General features: G+C 44.1%; 1 protein-coding gene across 1 annotated transcript in view; it reads left to right on the forward strand.

Annotated features, from left to right (window-relative positions):
* Positions 1–21,320, forward strand: part of PSIP1 (PC4 and SRSF1 interacting protein 1) — a 115,577-nt gene that overhangs the window by 54,464 nt on the left and 39,793 nt on the right. Inside the window, exons 8-11 of the mRNA XM_089678075.1 lie at positions 4,919–5,003; positions 14,961–15,039; positions 16,144–16,345; positions 18,189–18,301. Of these exons, the coding sequence (XP_089534201.1) occupies positions 4,919–5,003; positions 14,961–15,039; positions 16,144–16,345; positions 18,189–18,301 (479 nt within the window). The remainder of the gene's footprint in view (positions 1–4,918; positions 5,004–14,960; positions 15,040–16,143; positions 16,346–18,188; positions 18,302–21,320) is intronic.

Raw genomic sequence — 21,320 nt, forward strand, 5'->3', positions numbered from 1 at the left:
TGCTGCCTAAACTGACCATACCTCTGCCTGTTCTGGAACTGACCCTGGCCTGTTATTCGACCACACCTCTGCCTGCCGCCTAAACTGACCATATCTCTGCCTGCTCTGGAAATGACCCTGGCCTGTTTATTGACGATGCCTCTGCTTTCCATCAGAACTGACCTCGGCTTGTTAATTGACCACGTTTTTTGCCCGCCGCTTGGACTGATCTTCTGCCCTGCTTTTGTAGTATTATGATTCAAAATAATACAGGGGTCTCACATATGTGAGGGGCTTCAGAATAGTTTTTCGGAGTGGAGAAAACTAAGTTTTTGGTTTTCTCTGGGTTTTATAATTCCCGAAAAAGGGTCTGTTAGTCCGGAGGCTTCGAAGAGATGGGTGGGACGAAGCCTCTACCCCTGTCTTAGCTGACGGGGCCCTAAACCTGATATTTCTGCCTGCTGCCAACTTATTGCAAACATGCCGCTGCCTGACACATGAACTGACCACGCCTCTGCCTGCTACGTGTACCATGGACCATGTTCCTGCCTACTACTGGGACTGATATTTTGGCTATGCTGTGTCTCTGCCTTGACAATCCTTTGGCTGCTGACCACATCTCTGCCTGCTGCCTGGACCAATGGTTTGGCTGCGCTGATGATATATCTGCCTGCTTCCTGTACTGACAATGGACAATAATCCTGTCTGCTGCCTGGACAATTGCTTTTGATGTAGCTGACCACATCCCTGCCTGCTGCCTGGATCAATGCTCTCCTCTGTGGACAAATGCACTACTAAAACCACAGGTAATCTTTTGCTTACCATTTTCTCAAATGTATTTTGGGGTGTAATTCTTGGTATGTACATGCTATATGTTAGAAATATGAAGGGCCTTCAAAAATGATAGGTTGTCTGGAAATTAGATGTGTAATTTATGTCCCTAGAACACCTACCTTGATGTTGGGCCTCTGTATGTGGCCAGGCTGTTATAAAGTGTCACACATGTGGTATTGCCATACTCAGGAGGAATAGCAGAATGTATTTTGGGTTATATTTTGTGGTATTTACATGCTATGTGTTAGAAATATCTTATAAATGAACAACGTTGTGTAAAAAAAAAAAAGTTTTCATTTTCTTTTTACATATTCCGAAAACTTGTGGAAAAAAATTACACGTTCAAAAGACTCATTATGCCTCATAGAATATATGTTGGGGTGTTTTACTTCTCAAAATGGGGTCATTTTGTGGGTAATTCCATTGTCCTGGTGCTTCAGGGCCTTCAAAGTTGTAATAGGTAGTCAAGATATTAGATGTGTAATTTATGTCCCTAGAACACCTGATGGTGCTCCTTGCATGTTGGGCCTCTCTATGTGGTCAGGCTGTAGAAAAGTCTCACACATGTGGTATTACCATACTCAGGAGGAGTAGCAGAATGTATTTTGGGGTGTATTTTGTGGTATTTACATGTTATGTGTTAGAAATATCTTATAAACCGACAGCTTTGTGTAAAAAAATAAAGTTTTAATTTTTTTTCCACATTTTCTGAAAACTTGTGGAAAAAAACGACATGTTCAAAAGACTCATTATGCCTCCTAAAAAATACGTTGGAGTGTTTGCTTTCCAAAACTGGGTCATTTTGTGGGTGCTTCCTTTGTCCTGGTCCTCCAAAACCATCAAAAGTGTTTTAGGTTGTCAAGAAATTAGATGTGTAATTTTTGCCCTTAGAACGCCTAAAGGTGCTACTTGGATGTTGGGCCTCTGTATATGGCCAGGCTGTAGAAAAGTCTCACACATTTGCTATTGCCATACTCAGGAGAGGTAGCAGAATGTATTTTGAGGTTTTTTATTTTGGTATTTACGTGCTGTGTGTTAGAAATATTCTATAAATGGACAACTTTCTGTAAAAAAAAAATATGTTTTCATTTTCTTCCCGCATATTCTGAAAACTTTGGGAAATAATCGACATGTTCAAACGACTCATTATGCCACACGGAATATACATTGGGGTGTTTGCTTCTCAAAATGTGGTCATTTTGTGGGTAATTCAGTTGTCCTGGTGCTTCAAGGCCTTCAAAAGTGTAAGAGATAGTCAAGATACTAGATGTGTAAATTATGTCCCTAGAACACCTGATGGTGCTCCTTGCATGTTGGGACTCTCTGAGGTCAGGCTGCGGAAAAGTCTCACATATTTGGTATCGTTATATTCAGGAGGAGTAGTAGAATGTATTTTGGGGTGTATTTTGTGGTATTTACATGTTATGTGTTAGAAATATCTTATAAATGGATAACTTTGTAGAAAAAAAAATAAGTTTTCATTTTCTTCCCGCATATTCCAAAAACGTTTGGAAATAAACAACATGTTCAAAAGACTCATTATGCCTCATGGAAGTTAGGTTGGGGTGTTTGCTTCTCAAAATGGAGTCATTTTGCGGGTAATTCAATTGTCCTGGTGCTTTAAGATCTTCAAAAGTGTAATACGTAGTCAAGATGTTAAATGTGCAATTTATGTCCCTAGAACACCTGATGGTGTTCCTTGCATGTTGGGCCTCTCTATGTGGTGAGGCTGCGGAAAAGTCTCACACATTTGGTATCGTTATATTCAGGAGGAGTAGCAAAATGTATTTTGGAGTGTATTTTGTGGTATTTACATGCTATGCTTTAGAAATATCTTATAAATGTACAACTTTGTGTAAAAAAAAAATATATTTTCATTTTCTTCCCTCATATTCCGAAAACTTTTGGAAATAAACGACATGTTCAAAAGACTCATTATGCCTCATGGATTATAGGTTGGGGTGTTTGCTTCTCAAAATGGAGTCATTTTGTGGGTAATTCTATTGTCCTAGTGCTTTAAGGCCTTCAAAATTGTAATACGTAGTCAAGATGTTAGATGTGTAATTTATGTCCCTAGAACACTTGTTGATGCTCCTTGCATGTTGGGCCGCTCTATGTGGTCAGGATGTTCAAAAGTCTAACACATTTGGTATCATTATATTCAGGAGAAGCAGCAGAAAATATTTTGGGGTGTAGTTGCAAGTATGCCTGTGCTGTGTGTGAGAAATAACTTGTTAATATGCCAATTTTTTTGGGAAAAAATAAATAAATAAAATTTAATTTTCCAAAGAATTTTTGGAAAAAACTACAGCTTCAAAAAACTCACCATGCCTCTTACTGAATACTTTGGAATGTCTACTTTCCAAAAAGGGGTCATTTATGGGGTATTTGTACTGTTCTGGCTTGTTAGGGCCTCAAGAAATGAGATAGGGCATCGGTACATCAGGTGTGACCAATTTTCAATGATTGGTACCATAGCTTGTAGACTTTCTAGCTTTCACACAGACCAAATAATATGCACTGATTTGTGCTATTTTTACCAAACAAATGTAGTAGTATAAATTTTGGTGAAGATATATGAAGAAAAATTACTTATTTGAAAAATTTTATAACAAAAACTAAGAAAAATGCATTTTTTTTCAAAATTTTCGGTCTTTTTTCATTTATAGTGCAAAAAATAAAAAACCCAGTGGTGAGTAAATACCACCAAAATAATGCTCTATTTGTGTGAAAAAAAAGGACGAAAATTTTATATGGGTACAGTGTTGCATGACTGAGTAATTGTCATTCAAAGTGTGAGAGCGCTGAAAGCTGAAAATTGGCCTGGTAAGGAAGGGGGTATAAGTGCCCGGTAGGCAAGTGGTTAAGCTAGATTGATCAGAATTTTGTCAGTTCAGCAGGAACTGTCCGATTTTAAAACCATCTATGGACATTTTCTTGCTTGACAAAAGTCAGGAATTTATTAGAAAATGTATTTCGATCAGCCAACTGTAACCAATTGACTGCAGCCACTGATCAGCATATTCTGACAGTGGAAGAGCCCTAATGTCAGCATACAATGGCACAGCGGGGAGAATTCCTCCATCCACTTTGCTTGTGTATATGGAAGCATCCCTTCCTATTTTTTCAGTCCACTGGCTGATCAGAAAATAACATTCCATTGCCAGCCTTTTAGGGGTCAGGTATCACATCTATGGCTGTACCATGTCTCCATGGGACCCCCACCCCCCTTTTTTCCTCACATCTTTTTGGATTATCCCTCTTGGGGCTCCTCATTCCACATCCCTTCATCATTCTGCGCCCTTCCCTCTCTAGCCCATGCCTCATTAAAATCTATCTGTTCTGGGGCTTGAACAGCTAGAGTTCTACACTCTTCATTAATGCAGAGCCATTGACTAATTTCTGTTTCACACAAACTGTTGGATGCTAGGCAGCTGTTCAGTCTCAGGCCCATTGGTCGCCTTGTTTTCTTCCCCTGGACCTGTTGGGGCTGTTTAGCGGTCTTGTTGCCCATCTCTTGATTATTGCTTGGGAGTTTCCTGTGTCCTATGGAGAGATTTGTGAACTTACTGTACAAAAAAGGGGAATTTTGGTGGTTTTCATCCTGTACATTTGAATACAGTACAGAGCACAGGTCCCTCCCCTCTCTTCTCTGTGGTCTTTTTATTGCTTGCTATCAGCATATAACCCATGGTTTATGAATTTATTCCTGTGTCCTTTATTGTAATCCAAGATATTGAATTTTAGGGACAAGTCAGAATTCTTTTTTTTTTTTTTTTTCTTCATATGGGTACCCAGATCTCTGTATCTTTTTGACTCTTATTTTCTTATTTACTTAGGCCTCACTCTGTCCTAGGCCTCTTGCTTACCGATCTATATCTAATAACCATTGACTTGTTGTGGGTCCCCCCCCAATTTATTGTCTATGCTACAGTTGGCCTGCGTACAATATACCTTCTCATATATTAAATACCTTGCCAAACATTTTCTTTAAAAATGAAGGCATATGGTACCCCTGGTCATGGGCGAAATACACAGCAATTCTTGACAAAAAACACAAATCTTTTATTATGCTTTCAATTCAATGATTTTTGTTTTTATTCAGGTGGATATTTTGGCTGAGGCTGAGCGTAATGCAAGTGCTGCAGCAATAGGTCAACTAAAGACGAGTCCCAAGAGAGGCAGACCAGGTAAATATAAATTGATAAGAGAAATCATATTTTATACTTAGTGTAACTAAAAGCAAAATATGTTGTGTTTTTTTTTTTTTTTTTAAGTTTTGGATAGAGTGGAGAATACCTGTCAGTTTTTATTACTGTTTTTACTCTTTATATTCACCATCTCTATTTTCTATTTCAATATTTTTATTAAAGTTTTTTGTTTTAAGAATACAAGCAGCTCAAGTTACACCCACGCAGGGGCAGAGCAGAACAATAACATACATAAACAGATACATCCTGCTGACTTGTATTAGCCAAATAACGGAATGTCCAATGACCTCAAGGAGGGACGGCAAAAAGCTGAGCCAAATAGCAGCAGCAATCCATCATATTACTGGAAAAAGGGAGGGAAAAAAAAAAAGTTTAGAAAGAAGGAAAAAGAAAATATAAAAACAGAAAAAAAGAGAGAATCAGAAAGAAAACATGGAGGAAAAGACTAGAAGAATCACGGATCCAGGGCCAGCACAGGCAACGGTTATAAGAGGCCATAACTAGTAGGTGACGGATGGCAGGGAATAACGTATCCAAGGTTCCCAAACCTTAAGGAATCTCTGATGAGAATCTTGAACGCTAGACATCTGTTCATTGATCAGCATAGCATTCATCCGGGTCTTCACCCCCTGGAAGACAACTGAAGGGGTTCTCCAAGCTTGAGCTTTAGCACGTTTGGCCGTAATAAATAGGTAGGATGCCAATTTCTCCTGAGACCTAGACAGACCCAAAATTGGGCAATGCAGGAAGACCACCCTTGCATCCCTATGGACCGTAATATGAAATAACGTTTGTAGCAAACCAAAAACCCTAGACCAGAAGCCTATCAATCGCTAGCACGACCACCAAATGTGCAAAACATCACCATGGTTCCAGAAACGCCCATCACCGCCAGTCGGATTAAGGTGAGCAGTCTGAGCCGGGACACAGTACCACCGCAGGAGAACTTTGTAGGCTGCCTCAAGAGTGACGGTATTGAAGAAACATCTCTCCATCCCCCAGGCCCTACGCCAATCCTCTGCCGCAGTCGAGAAACCCAGATCTCGCTCCCATTGAGAGACATAAGACGGTGGTGAGGAGGACCTACTGTTGAGAGGCATAAATTATTATTATACAGCATTCATATAGAGCTGTTTGCTCAGCACTTTACGTTATAGTGGGGGACAATACAGTAACAGTACAGTTCGATACAAGAGGGATTTGAGGGCCCTGCTCCTTGGAGCTTACAATCTAGGAGGGAGGGGTGAGTGGTACAATAGGTAGTAACTGTGGGGGATGGAGTGGTTGGAAGAGTAGGGGATTCCAGTATTAGCAGAGGGCGAGAGAGGCTTCCCTGAAGAGAGGTTTTCAGTGATCGCCTAAAAGTAAGTAGAGTAGGTGATAGTCTGATAGATTGGGGTAGGGAGTTCCAGAGGATGGGTGACGTCCTGGAGACTAGCATGGGAGGAGCAGATAAGGGAGCTAGAGAGTAGGAGGTCTTGCAAGGAGCAGAGAGTACGGTTTGGGTGATATTTAGAGATGAGATCGGGTATGTAAGTTGGGGCAGTGTTGTGGACTGCTTTATGTCATTGTTAGTGTTTTGAATTTTATCTGTTTTGCAACTGGGAGCCAGTGGAGGGATTGGCAGAGAGGGCTGACAGATACAGAACGGTTAGTGAGGTGCATGAGTCTGGCAGCAGCGTTCATGATTGACTGGAGTGGGGATAGCCTGCGATGAGGTAGGCCAATGTGGAGGGAGTTACAATAGTCGAGGCGTTATATGACAAGGGAGTGAATAAGTTGCTTAGTTTCTGGGGTTAGGAACGGTCGTATCTTGGAGATGTTGCGGAGGTGGAGTTTACGTGATTTTGTCAGCGATTGGATCTGGGGCTGGAAGGACAGATGGGAGTCTAGGATTACACCTAGTACCCTGGCATGAGGGGATGGACTGATGATTGTGTTATCGATATTTATGGTGAAGTTAGTGGTAGTGGCACGGGCAGGGGGTATACTAAGAGCTCAGTTTTGGAAAGGTTGAGTTTGAGGAAGTGGAGTGACATCAAGCCGATATGTCACTTAGTAGGCTAGCGATGCGAGTGGAGACTGAAGGGGTGAGGTGAGGGGTAGATGGATAGATTTGCGTGTCATCAGCATAGAGATGGTAATTGAAGCCGTGGGAGTTTATCAAGTGACCAAGGGAGGAGCTGTAGATGGAGAAGAGAAGGGGTCAAAGGACCGAACCTTGAGGGACCCCTACAGAGAGAGGGAGTGAAGAGGAGGTGGCAGCGTTATAGCTAACACTGAAGGAGTGCTGCGATAGAGAGGAGGAGAACCAGGAGAGAACGGAGTCTCTGAGGCGAACAGAGTGTAGTTTTTTGAGGAGGAGGGGATGGTCAACCGTGTCAAAAGCTGTGGAGAGGTCGAGTAGTAGGAGTATTGAATAGTGGCTGTTGGTTTTAGCAGTTAGCAGATCATTAGAGAGTTTTAGTAGGGCAGTTTCAGTGGAGTGTAGAGGGCGAAAGCCAGACTGTAAAGGGTCGAGAAGGTTGTTGTCAGTGAGGTGGGAGCTCAGACGATTGTAGACTAAGCGTTCTAGGAGTTTAGAGGTAAATGGCAGCAGGGAGATGGGTCTTAGGTTGTTCAGGTTGGTGGGGTCTAGGGAGGGTTTTTTAAGTATGGGAGTGATATGCGCGTGCTTTAGAGGGGAGGGAAAGGCACCTGTAGAGAGGGTAAGATTGAAGATGTGAGTGAGGGAGCATAGGATGGAAGAGGAGGGTGACCGAAGGAGTTGAGGGGACAGGTTCCAGGGGCAGGTGGTGAGGCGGGCTTCTGAGAAGACCTTAGTGACCTCTTTGGTGGTAGCGAGGTCAAAGGAGGAAAGTGCGGAGGGAGGTATGGTATGAGGAGTGCTAAGTGGGGTGGGTGTCTGTGTAGTGGCGATGTCTGTACGAATTGCGTCAATCTTGTTTTTGAAGTGGTTTGCCATCTCGTGGGCAGGGAGTGAGGCGCTAGGTGGCGGTGGAGGCAGAAAAAGTAGAGAGTTGAAAGTAGAGAAGAGCCGACGAGGACTGGAAGAAAAGGTATTGAGAGGGACAAAGTAGGCTTGTTTAGCAGTGTTAAGGGAGGAAGTGTATGTTGCAGATTTATAACGGGTGAACGCTTAGTGGAGTTTGGTTTTACCACCGCCAGGGTGGAGATGGCGATGGCTTGTCCGGATGCAGGGGGTGGGGATGGAGGTGGATGGAGATGGCTTACCCGGATGCAGGGGACGCTGTAGAGGGCCTCCGGTGCCCTTCTGGAATTCTCTGCTGCCTGGGTGGTGACCTGGAGGGCTTGAGCCTCGGGCTATGCGGCCGCACAGAGGTGTCCCCGGGTGATGCGGCTGGGAGGTCGGTCAAGTGATGGTGATGCCGTGCAGGGCCCTGTCGGGGGCCACAGCTGCCTTTGCCTGCCGTGCTGCCAGAAGTGGCCTTTGAAGCCGATGGAGAGGGCCAGGGAGCCTGCTAAGCTGTCTGCCTGCGGAGCTGCCTGATGTGGCCTTTGAAGCCGATGGAGAGGGCCAGGGAGCCTGCTAAGCTGTCTGCCTGCGGAGCTGCCTGATGTGGCCCCTGGAGCCGATGGAGAGGGCCAGGGGCCGCATGCATACCGCCCTAGCAGCCGGTCAGACAACAGGGGTGGAGTGGCGGTGGCCCGATCCGGCCGTGATTTTAGGCGAGACCGCGGCTTCATAGGCCGCGAATCTCAGAGCTCCGGAGGGGGTCCGAAACTGCTCAGCACCCCTCCCTGGGTGCTTATCAGGGGCCGCAGGGTCTCCAGGGCCACTGTAGAGTCCGCTGCCGCCCAGATGGCAGCGGTGAACACTGGGGCGACGGAGCTCCTTGTTAGGATGCTGCTCCGGTCGACATCTTGAGATTACAGAAATGAGACCAGGGGACCCTGGGGAATGCTGACAGACTTATTCAAAGGACATTTTGCAGTAAGCATAGGTAGAGTTACAACGGAGGGACAGGACCCAGTGGCGCAATTGCAAATACCGATAATATTCCCGTGGCGGGACTCCCATGATGGAAACATACGAGCGCTCAGAAAATCATGTACAATAACAAAGCCATGGGAGGTCCACCAAGAGAAAGAAGGGGGTGTTCTAAGCCTGGTGGGAAAAAAAGGATTATGTGTAATCAGCAAAAGAGGTAGAAATGATGAGATCAAATTACCCGAATATTTAATTTAGAATCCCAGGTTTGTAAACTGTGAAGCATGACAGGGCTCAAATCCGGAGGGTGCAATTTAGGTGGGAGCCAAAGCAATGTAGTTAAGGAAAGCGGAGCACAGTTGGGTAATTCCAAGAGTACCCATAACGGGATATCCATCGTGGCATGAAGCATAGTCAACTGGGAAATCTGAGCTGCCAAACGATCCAGTATGACCTGGAGGTTGGGCAGAGTGATGAGAGGATTGGTTAAAACCAAAAGAGCATCATCCGCATAGAAGTTGGCCTTGTATTGAGTGCCGGCATAGGGGACACCAGATATATCCAGGTGATTTTGAATGGCTCCAGCTAGAGGTTCGAGAGCGAGAACAAAGAGCAGGTGATAGTGGGCATCCCTGTCTCGTTCCCCTGAAAATAGGGAAAGATGAGGGGAAAATATAAACCTGCATATTTGACAGAAGCTGAGGGAGACTAATATAAAGCCGAGATCCAAGCCAGAAATGCGTCACCAAACCCCCATCTAGACAGCGTATATGTCAAATACTCCCAAGAAAGTGAATCAAACGGTTTATAAATGTCCAGGGATAAAAGAAACCCCGGTATCCTGCAGCGATGTAAGATATGAATGAGGTGGATGATTTTACGGATGTTATCAGCAGCTTGTCGCCCCGGAATGAAGCCAACCTGATCTCGATGGATAAGTGAGAGTAGATACTTATTAATTCGGGTGCTCAGAACCTTTCCCAGAATCTTTAAGTCCCCATTTAGCAGCGAGATCGGTCTGAAAGCTTGTGGTTCAAAGGCATCTTCAGACTTCTTAGGGATCATAGTAATATGTGCCTGAAGAGACTCCAAAGAAAGCCAGGAACCCTGCTTCAAAGAATTGAAACAGGCCGCCAAGTGAGGAACCAGAACCAGAATTTTTTATAGTAGAGCTGAGAAAACCCATCAGGGCCTGGAGCCTTGGAGGCCTTCAAAGATTTGATGGCTTGGTAGATAGAATTCAGATTCGGAAATATCTGCATTCAGGGCATCCTGGGCTGTAATGGATAAGGAGGGTAGGCGCAGCTCAGCGAAAAAAACTATCGGCATGTTCCGCAACAAAGGTGTATGTCAAGCCCAACACAAGGCCTTCTCAGCCCGTGTAGTGGAAAGAAGATCAAGTTCAGCAGCCACCACATATCGAGCTTTCCTATTAGCCATAGTCGGGCAGGCTTTCCAGGTAGTGTCTGCCAGAACCAATCGCGAGGTCAATTCCAACATCCGCTTCACTCTGGACGAGGCAATCTGAATCAAGTGACCCCTAATGGTGGCTTTGTGAACCTCCCACATAGACTGCCGAGGATACAAAACCCACATTGTCCGTAAAATAGGACTGAATGTGCGAAAGAACATGGGAGCAAGAAGCCTGAGTGGTGAGCAGGGATTCATTGAGTCTCCACAGAAAAGAGGGCCAAGCCATACCAGAAAGATGCAGTGAAAAAACCAACAGGTCATGATCAGACCAGGGTGAGGTTGAGATGACAATCTTTTGAATTAACAATAAATGCTGGAAGGAAATGAAGATGTGATCTATTCTACAAAAGCTCAGGTGTGGAGCCGAATAAAAAAATGTATTCACGCGACGTAGGATGCATTTCCCTCCAGACATCTACCAAACCATAAGCTTGCAGCGTATCAAGCAATTTAGATTTCTGGGAAAGGTCGTGGCTAGGGGTCCCTCTCCTTGGTTAACTGCGATCGACAGAGGAATATTAAGAGCGACATTCGAATCGCCCAGCAATAAGAGACTACCACGTTGATGGTGCGAAATCACCTTTACAAGTGAGAAAAAAAAATTGTGCTGAAATCTATTTGGCGTGTAATAACCCACCAGGGTCACCTCCTGGTCCCAAAGGGTACCCCGGAAGAGCAAATACCTGCCGGTGGGACCAGCTATTTCCAGGTTGTAAGTAAACAGTAGATTGCGTCTAAAAGCGATCACCACGCCCCTATGCTTCTCAAAGGCCGAAGCAGAGAAAAAGGTTGGATAATGGTGAGAGAAAGCGCGGAGAATTGAGAAAACCTTGTCTCCTGCAGACAGACTACATCCACGTCTTGGGACTTAAGATGATGGAACACTTTAGAATGCTTGGTCGGAGAATTAAGACCATGGATATTTTGAGAAAAAAATCTTCAAAGGTTTTAAAGCCATACTGAGTCAAGGGAATTCAGCTGCCAAAATACGCTAAGAATAACGGTCCAATCCTCAAATGTAACCTTCCCCTGGGCTGGATCTGTGAGGAGAAAAAAAACAAACAAGACAGAAGAAGAAAATGTACACTAAGGTAGTGTAACGAAACCACAATTGGTGGAAATTGCGTCCCAACCGCAAAGACACACATAGGGGGTAGCTCTACTACCGGGCACATGGGTGCGTCATGAACAACATAATACAAAAAGAACCTTCATGGGGAGGGGAGAAAAGGGGGAAGGGGAAGGAAAATGAGGGGAAAAAAGGGGAAGCGAGGAAGGAAAAGTAAAAAAAAAAAAAAAGGGGGGGGTCATTACAGGCAAAAAGACAACGTCAAGTGCATGACCTTAAGAAATGCATACTATGACACCGTAATATATAAAGAAAATGTAAACTGATACACAGACATATCAGCATGATAGAGATGAGGCATTGCCGGGTCACGGCCCGTTAGATTGGAAGCCGGCACCAACCATATAAGGAATAGGACCACGAGCCAGGAAGACCCCCAGTATATATTAAGAGGCACAATAACTAATAAACCCTCAAAGCTGGACCGTGAGAAGCCGGTGGGTACCGAGGATCACCACCAGTATTGCATAGAAGTACATTTCAAACTGGAAAACTAAAAACAAGAAACATACAAAAAGTTCACCCAACAAGGGCCAGTCAAGGTCTCCGCCCCATCATAAACACTGAGAGTCACAGCAGTGGATCAAGCCATCTGAAACGTGAAAAAGCTTACCCATCCAACCGTACTCAACCTGGATCGGAGATGGAGGATTCTGACAGCGGAGGGGTACTAGGGAGGGAGCGATTACGGCAGGTGAGGGCAGAAGGTGTAGCGCCTCCAGGGTAGACTTGGCCTCTTCCGGATTGTGGACAACATGGCTCCGACCTTGGTACGCGAATGTAAGCTTAAATGGAAAGCCCCATTGGTACTTGATGTGACGGTTCAAAAGGACTGACGTGAAGGGTTTCATCTGTCGACATTTCTGTATGGTGGATGGTGCCAGATCCGCAAACAGATGACCTTGAAAGCAAAGATCCTGCTTGTCTCGCGCAGAGCAAAGGAATAATTCTTTCATGCGGTAATAGGTGAATTTAATTATTATGTCCCTGGGAGGACCCTCAGACCACCTCGGACCCAGGGCCCAATGAATGTGATCGAACTCCAGATGGTCTGTCGGTATCGCTGGATCCAACTCTTGAAAAAGCGCGGTAGTAGTGGACATAAGGGTCAACGATGGCCTCGGGGAGGCCACACAGGTGAAGATTACCCCGCTGGGACCTATGCTCAGTCTTCCAGACGCAAGAGAGCCACGTCAAGCTCTCTTCTCAGATCTGAAGCGGCCTGTTCATGATTTTCGATCACCGCAGCTGCGGCGTCCACCTTATCTTCAAGAACATCAGTGCGGCTTCCCAATTCCTTGGTGAGATGAGTCTCTAGTCTGGAGGTGGCAGAGTGAAGCTCCTGCTGCAGCATTGTCTTAAACCTGGCCAGGTCGCCTGCTTCCCGCAAGGGGGGCAGTGGAAGGTCTGCGTCCCGCAAGGGGAGCTGTGGGAGGTCTGCAGGGATGTCAGGCAGGCTCTCCAGGTCTGAGGCGGCGTCCAGGCTGCCCGAGGGTAGCGACAGGGAAGCGGGCGAAATCGAGGCCAGGGCTTCTGCAGGAGAGTAGGCCGGACCGGCAGTCGAGCGCGGGAGGCCGCCGATTTCTTCCCCATAGGTGGTGGGGGGGGTCAGCGGAGGATGAGGGCAAGGGTGGGGGACAGAACAGACTCCCCAGAAAGCAGGGAAGGAGCTGATGTGCCCGGCGGTGCAGGAGCGCAGCTAACAAGCAGCCATCCTCGTGCGCTGCTCACGAGCGCCCCCCCATCTCTATTTTGTCCTGGTTACCGGTCTCTTCAAAAGTGAAAGTAAAAGAAAACCACAAATTTTTGGTTGACACCAGAACCATAACAGAGGTGGAATCTTTCAATGAGGGACACTAGTTCTGGTGACACCTTGGGATTCTCTCAATTTTGGGGGATTACCTCTCGCGTTCTATTTTGGCTATGGAACGGGAAGTGAAGGGAATTCTCCCCTATGGGTCCCATATGGCAAAAATAAAACTGACGGGTTATAACCCTCTCTTACTCTATCCAAAATGGGGTGGGGCGGGTAAGACAGTTTTGCCTTTAATTTTACTTCAACACGCAGTGGAGGCTAGAGTCATTAGAAAAATGCTCTTAATCAGTAGTGGATCTAATAATACGTGCTTGTGAGTAATTCTTAGAAAATCTTTGGCAGTTCCAAGGACATGCAATTCGGCTGTCCCTTTACCAGTTGGTTGTCGGTAATATAAAACATTCTCATCTTTGATCATATGCACATTTATTGCCAAAAAAAAATATTCCTGTAATTTCCCATATGCAAATATGTAATTTGAGAGCATAAACCCAGACAATGTTTATTTCTTATTGGTTTACCAACCTAGTCTTCTTCCACATTTAAGTAGATGTGCTCCCTGGATCGTATATGGCATAATTTTTGCCAGCATAGGACTTTTCAAATGTTTTGCTTCTGTCCTTCATCCTCAGTTTATATTGTCTACAGGAAGATTGGATACTGGCAAACAAATTGTAGATCACCCCAGTATACCGAATTTTTTGCTCCATAAGACACTTTTTTTTTCCCCCAAAAAAATGGGGGAAAATGTCTTATGGAGCGGCCGACCGGATTTCCCACCTCCGTCATGTTAGAATACCAGGCTGGCAGCTCGGCTCTTCTGTGCTCCTCTATTTTCTTTCTTGCACTGTCACTCACTTGTGGCGGATGGTCTTTCCAAGGATGATTTACAGCTATTGATGATCTTTTTGGTTACTTTGAAAAGTACAAGTCAAGGGGCAAATGCTACAAAATTTCTGAGTTGCTTGGAGAGTTTTCGTGGTGTATGTTATTCCAGAGTTTGAACCTTTTTAGATACTTATGCCACAAACAAAACCGTTAACTTGAAGGGATTAAATTAGATTGTATTATTCAGTTCCTAAACTGGTTTACATTCAATTAGAATCAGTTTAATAACTGAAATTGCAATACATTGAAAATGTCAGTGCTTGTTCAAAGCCAAGTTCAGTGAAAACATTTTGGTTTTGGAAAGACCTCAGAATTTCGAATTGCACATCACTCCATTGAGGAGATTTTGCCTGACCACCTCGCCTTCTCACTATTGCCAGTGTGATAAAAAGTCAGGAATAACCTGACAGATATCTTAATCCTAATCCATATTACAAAAAAAGTGTATTGTTGCAGGCTATGTCCCAACTGGACAGATATTCCAATCACTTCTATCCTAGCAGGAAATGAGAGGAGATCTCCTCAATGAACACACAGATTGCACACAAAAAAAACCTGATACAGGTCCAGTCCCTTCTTCATTCTATCCAAAATTGGCTATTTTATGGTCTTTGTCTATCTTGTGGATTTTGGACTAAAACCTAACTGCACAGAAAGTGATCGTTCTGTTAAATTTAGTTTCCACAGAACCTAAAGTGCCTAAACCAAGAGGAAGACCAAGGCTGAAGCCGCTACCTACTTCACCAGATCGAGAAATGTGAGTTTTTCCAGATATATATATATATATATATATATATATATATATATATATATATATATATATATATATATATATATATATATATATATATATATAATTTTTTTTTTTTTTTTTTTTTTTAACGTACACACTAACCCCACTTTGTAAACAAAGTAAATTTGATATATTGTGCTACTTGCAGGAAACTTCTTTTGTAGGCTTGATGTAAATGAAAAGCATTATGGAGTTTTTTATTTTTTTTTAAAAAGTCTCTGCTTTGGCCTGATTTTGAGTATGCCCTCCCAGTTCCGGTCACTAGTTCTCTGGAAAGATGTGATTGAACTGGAGAGAGTCCATTGAAGCAAAGCTTCATAAGGGGAATGGAGGACTTACATTGTGAGGCACAGAAAGGGGACTGGAAGACCTCAGTTATGAGCAAAGACTACAAACATTAAACTTATTCTGCCTGTAGAAGATGCTTGAAAGGGGATCACAGTATACAAATATCTAAATGGTGATTCTAGCATAAGGAGAAAACTATCCAGTGAAGTTGGACAAGAAGCAGTTTAACTTTAAGTTTTGTAAGGGGGTCTTTACTGTCAGTGATAAGAATGTGGAACTCCTCTCCACAGTTGGGGTCAGTGGGGAGTGTTGATAATTTAAAAAAAAAAAACTTGGGGCATTTTAACTAGCGCAATAAATGCTCTGACAGATGGGAAATGGTAGTGATACACACGTGCGCACACACACCTACATGGGTTGAACTGGATGAAGTGGTGTCTTTATTCAACCTTAGTAACTATGTAAAATGAGGTATTGTTGAACTTAAGTGCCTATTCTCACCACTGCTCTGCATGTTGCAGGCTGGGTGCGTTCTGCCATTCATTTTGAATAACACCTTCACAAAGCACCTGTACTGCAGTGCATCACAGTTCATGGTGACATACTACCACCTTTTCAATCCCCCATACATCAGCACTGTAGAAAAGAGATGGACGCCCTCCCAAAACTGGACAACTGCGCTGTAGTAGTCTTTCAGCTATAGCGTAGTTGGGCAGTGGTTAATATAGTGTGCTACAAACTTTGTAATCTTGGAACTCCTTTTTATTTTTTTGTTTGCAGAGCTGATGATCAGGTGAAGAAAGCTCTAGAAACATCACCAAAACAACTCATTTCTAGAAAGGAGGATGAGGCAACAAAGGAAAATGATGACAAGCAGCAAAAAGAGACTAGCAAAAAAGATGTTGAAACTAAAAAGAAGGTTGCTGGAAAAGTTGATTCAGCTTCCCATTCAGAATGTGAAGAGGATCAGGAAGAGGGAAAGGTAATATTTTAAAAAAACAAACCCTGTTATCCAGATTTTGTTGCTACATTGATTCTTTCGATCTATTTCTTGATCTATCTCTCGATCAATCTGTTATTAAAATATACTGTGCTTGTACACTCGCCAAGCAGTTTGGAATGCTATAGTAATCGTACGTAGGGCCCTCACTTTTCCTATCAAAATAGCCTTAAGTTTTTCATGTCATATTCCACATTCCGCTAAAATACGTTTTTTGTGATTCTAGTCCATAGTGACATGATTAAATTATCCAATTATTTCAGGCTTGTCGGCTGTAATGTTTATGCAGTTAATGTGACATCAACACAGGTATGCGTGTAGGTGCACATCCCTGAATGTACCCAAGGTACACCTGGGGTCGTGTACACCTGCATGGATATCAGATTGGTAGCAGCATCTGACATCAATGGAACTGTTGCACAAAACACTGGTGCTTACCATTGCAGATGAACACAGCCCTCCATGAGTACGCTTTTCTATTTCCTATGTGAACAAGACATAATGAAGTTTCACCACTAGGCCAATTGCATCCTCCATTCCAGATCAGTCACGTTCCCTCACCTTATCAATCTCTGACACTGATCACCTTGTGGCTCCCCCTGCAGCACAGCTTGTAGTCCTGTTATTCCTGCCAGTTTTAGGATGCTGTGGGGGAGCCACAAGGGAACAGGTACCAGTATTTGCCTAGGGCCCCCCACATAGATCACCCTCCCTGTCCAGGTTCCAACAGCTCCCCTCCTTCCCATACCGCTAATGCCCATGTTTAAAAAAAAATTAGGGACTCGGCTGTGGAATGTTTTGAAAAACACTACTTGTCTGTGCCCCAATCTACTTGTCACTCATGACAATCTATTTGTCCAGATTAAGAAAAATGAAAAAAAATTTTTAACCAAAACTGTAGTGAAATCGAACGTGATTTTAGGAATGTCTGGGGCTTTTAAAAACAAAAGGGGCTTTATGGCGACTTAAACGTTTAATATTTTTAACATTGCGCTGCATATCTCCTCCTCCTCCCTCCCTCCCTGCCTGTCTCCAGCACCGAACCCGGGGACCAGTAGGGACGGGAGAGACCTTGCAGTGCACAGGTTGGCTGCTCCTTAGGGGAGTGTCGGGCTTATCTTTTATCCCTTTCGTTTCCAGAGCCAGTTTTTGTATTTTTTGCACAAGTTTCAAAAATCATTTTAGGCCTGAAGATTACACAACCCCCCCAAACATTATATATTTTCTGAAAGCAGAGATCCTAGAGAATAAACTAAACTAGTCATAGTTTCAATTTTTTTATGTTGCATATGTTGTAAAATATAAAAGATGAAGTTGCACTGAGTAAATGGATATCCAACTTGTATAACCTTAAATTTGTGCACGCTTGTGAAATGGCGACTAACTTCAGTACACTATATTTTCTATAGGTCGACACTTTAAAAAATCCTCATAGGTCATCAATTTAGTATTAGAGGAGGTCTCGTGGTAGTTATTGCTCTCACAATTTTTTTTTTTTATTTCTTTTGGGGGGTGGTGGTATGTGCTTGGGTGTAACTTTCATTTTTTACAATAAATGTCTCCCCTATGTATTTAAATTGCTGTTGGATTTTTGTTTTGTTTGTTTTTTTTTCGGCCTGTAATTGCATCTGTGTGTTGTGTTGTCCCTACACAAATAGGCATTTACAGGCATATTGTTAGAAGAGGAGCGTTGATAGGCTGAAAAAAACACAGTAATGCACTGCTATAAAATGAGTGAATGGGTCTTTAGATATGCCAGTTACCTGTGTATTGTTTGTATTTGTCTGATATTTTCATTTGCTTATTTTGAATTTTTCTCAACCAGAAAGGCAAGGTTGGCAGACCTCCCCAGTCTGCTCTAAAGCGTGGTGCAAAACCTGTGCAAGAAAAAGAAGTAGATAAGAAAAGGAAACTAGAAGATACTGTGGAAGCAGAAAGGTGACGCTTGGATGACTTCCTTTTTTTTTTTTTTTTTTTTTTCTTATTTCTCGCATGTTACTTGTGTTTATTGAAGGCTTTGGGTCCTGCCTTCTTACCTAAGGTCATTTAGAAACTCACCCATGGACAAAACTGTTTCTGTGTGGTAATTAGCATGTGGCTGCCCTCTTTCAACAAAGTTTCGGAGGGTGAGGCATTTGCAGGTCTGTCATTGGGAAAAAAAAAATTGCCAGTCTTAACGTAAGGTTGTACGGCATATATCCACTGTATACTCCGGTCACATAGGGTGTGATTTGGCATTCAATTTGCATGCCATGCAACTTGCAAATCGTATTCCAAGTCGCATGCTATTGTTAGAGCGGTCATATCATTGCGGTTCTGACTTGGTCGGAGCCACATTGATTTCTAAAGTAGTGCATGCACTACTTTTATTGCAATTTGCAGTAGATATGTGTCAGATGTTTTACAAATCGCAATTAAAATCGGCAGGTTACCCGATTTTGAAATCGTGCGACTTACAGTGAAGTCACACGATTTCAAAATCGGCTTTGATGTGACTGGGGGCTTAAGGGCCTTTCACACGAACCACATGATAAAACACTCCATTTTAGCATTCTGTCAGGTGTCTGTTGTGCTGGGAAATGAGGGGGCAGTGCAATGCGCTGTTTACAGTTCTTACCTTTTGAGAGTGCACAGCTCCCTTCTATTCCCTTCACTGTATCATGCTGTGGTGCCATCCAAGCACTGAAAAAATGCACACACCTGTGTGTGTGTGTATGCTGGTGGCTGACATTGATTAGTTGCATAAAAGACACCAGGTACCACAAAAAGTGTGTAGCTCGGCTTACAGCGACTGGCCGTATTACTTTAATCCCACACTGGCCAATAATAGCTGAAAACAAGCTTAGGAGACATGTTTTGCTCTTATCCATTTTTTTTAAAAAAAACCTCTGGCTTGCTTTCCCTTGCAAGAATGTTTATTCGCGGTGTATCTCAGAGAAAACCTCCCTTACAGCAACCCATTCTTCCTTGGGACCTTTAGTTTGGTCTTGGTACAGAAACCATATTTCTCATTCGTCTGACAAAACACCGCACTTCATATTCTTGACCATAGGATTATAGCGCCACCTTCAGGAGTAGGACACTAGGCAAAAAATTACAGCACTGCCTATGGGCAGTCATAGTAAACCCCCCTTTCTGCTATAGGCAATTATTATTTATTGTTTTTTTGTTTTTGTTTTTTTTTTTTTGCTGCTGCTGGGATCTGTGGTTCCATGTTTCCATCACCTTACCTCAATCCGCACCTCAACCCCCCCACCCTGCACCCCCCCCCCAACCCGAAAAGGAAAAACTCCAATCAATGGCCAGGATGGGTAACAGCCTGGATAATCTAGATCAAGGAGTCGCTCAAACCCGGCCAGCAAGCGCACACAGACCTTTAGTAGCTATGCACTGGGTAGACTGGCGATAGCCTGCCCCATCCTGGACCAGGGTGGAAGTCGAGTTAAACGTCTCGTGAAGACAAACATGACAGGGCACCTGGCACCATGTCACCTTTGCTGAATAACACCCCCCTCCCCCACCCATTTTGTTCTGGATTTGGAGAGAATGGGCAGCCATTTTGGCAGGGATCAAGCAGCAGCCATTCTCCTGTAGCCACATGGCAGCGGCCCTCTTGTGCGGGACCTGTGTGTGTAGGGGTGGCATCTCCTGTGCTCTGGACCAGTTTTGGCACACTCCTCCATGAGGCCATAGTCCTTGGCTGGTGGATGGCTCACAGCACTGCTCCTCGGGTGTTTTGGGTTCTGTTGATGAATCCTGCTGGAGCTCCCCTTGTCTGCAAGAGCTGTTGGGATGGTTTGTCTCTCTGTGGACATTTTGTTCCCAGAGGTGCCTTGTTTAGGGTGGGCTGTACCTGTGGAGTTCCAGGCACATGCAGACACTCTCATGAAGGTGGTATGGTCCTCTCTTCAATTGGTTGTTCTCTCGGGGGTTCTAGTCCTTTGTCTCCCAGGTTCTGGCATTTGTGCGCAAGGTGAGTTTAAAAAAAGAAAAATTCCCTGCTCTTTGGAAAATTTTGAGCCATAGCATGTGAGCATTTTCAGGTCCATGCAGGCTTAGAAGGATGTGGTCCCTGATCCCTCTAAGGTCCTTACCTGGCCTTTTTCAATACATTTTTCAAGAGGATTGTGAACACACGTAGTGTGTGTGTGTGTGTTTTTTTTTTTTTGTTTTTTTTTTGGGGGGGGGGGGGGGGTTTGTTGTTTTTTTTGAGGAGGCCTTTCTGAAGTAGACCTGTCCTGTTGTAGATCCTCCCATCTCTAGCATAAATAAGGCAGCCAAGATACCAGTGGAGGGGTCTCCTTCCTTCAAGGATGCCGCAGACAGGAAGGTGGAATCAGTTGCCTGCTCCACATTTACGGACTTGACCCTTCCCCCTGTTTGGGCCATGGCCCTCGTGTCTCAGACACTCTGAGTGGGCTGAGCTCTTAACTCCAGTTTGTGGAACTTGCAGACCAGCTGGTACAGGGCCCCAAGTAAATGTGTGATGCAGCGCTCTGCTTTGGTTGTGGTACTCTGGCATGTGCTCTGATTTAATAGTTAATCACCAGGCCAGACATCAATGAATGTCCTGGCTGGATTACCCTTTCAGGGTGCCAGCCTGGATGATATGAAGGACCTTGCAGGAGGTGAAGTCTTTCTCCTGCAATCCAGAAAAGGCAAGACACTGTACCCCAAGCAGGGTCCTTCTTTCTCTGCACACAAGTGTCTCTCGTTCACCAGGTTCCTCATTAAAGGATCCCAGTCCTCCATGGCTCCTGCAGGTGAAACCAAGTGCTCCTGGACTTGTAAGCCCACCAAGCCCTCGGAAAAATCCTCCTCAGCATGAAGGCTGTCCCCTTTCGCGGATTTGTGCTTTCCGACAAATTGGTCCACTAACGGATTTTGTCAGGCTGCAAAATAGAATTCCTTCTTATCCACCAGACAGTTTCTGTCCAATCTTCATCTGTCCCCGTCT

Source organism: Staurois parvus, unplaced genomic scaffold, assembly GCF_062004578.1.
Source record: "Staurois parvus isolate SC_StPar_1 unplaced genomic scaffold, SC_StPar_1.0 ptg000198l, whole genome shotgun sequence".
Lineage (NCBI taxonomy): Eukaryota > Metazoa > Chordata > Amphibia > Anura > Ranidae > Staurois > Staurois parvus.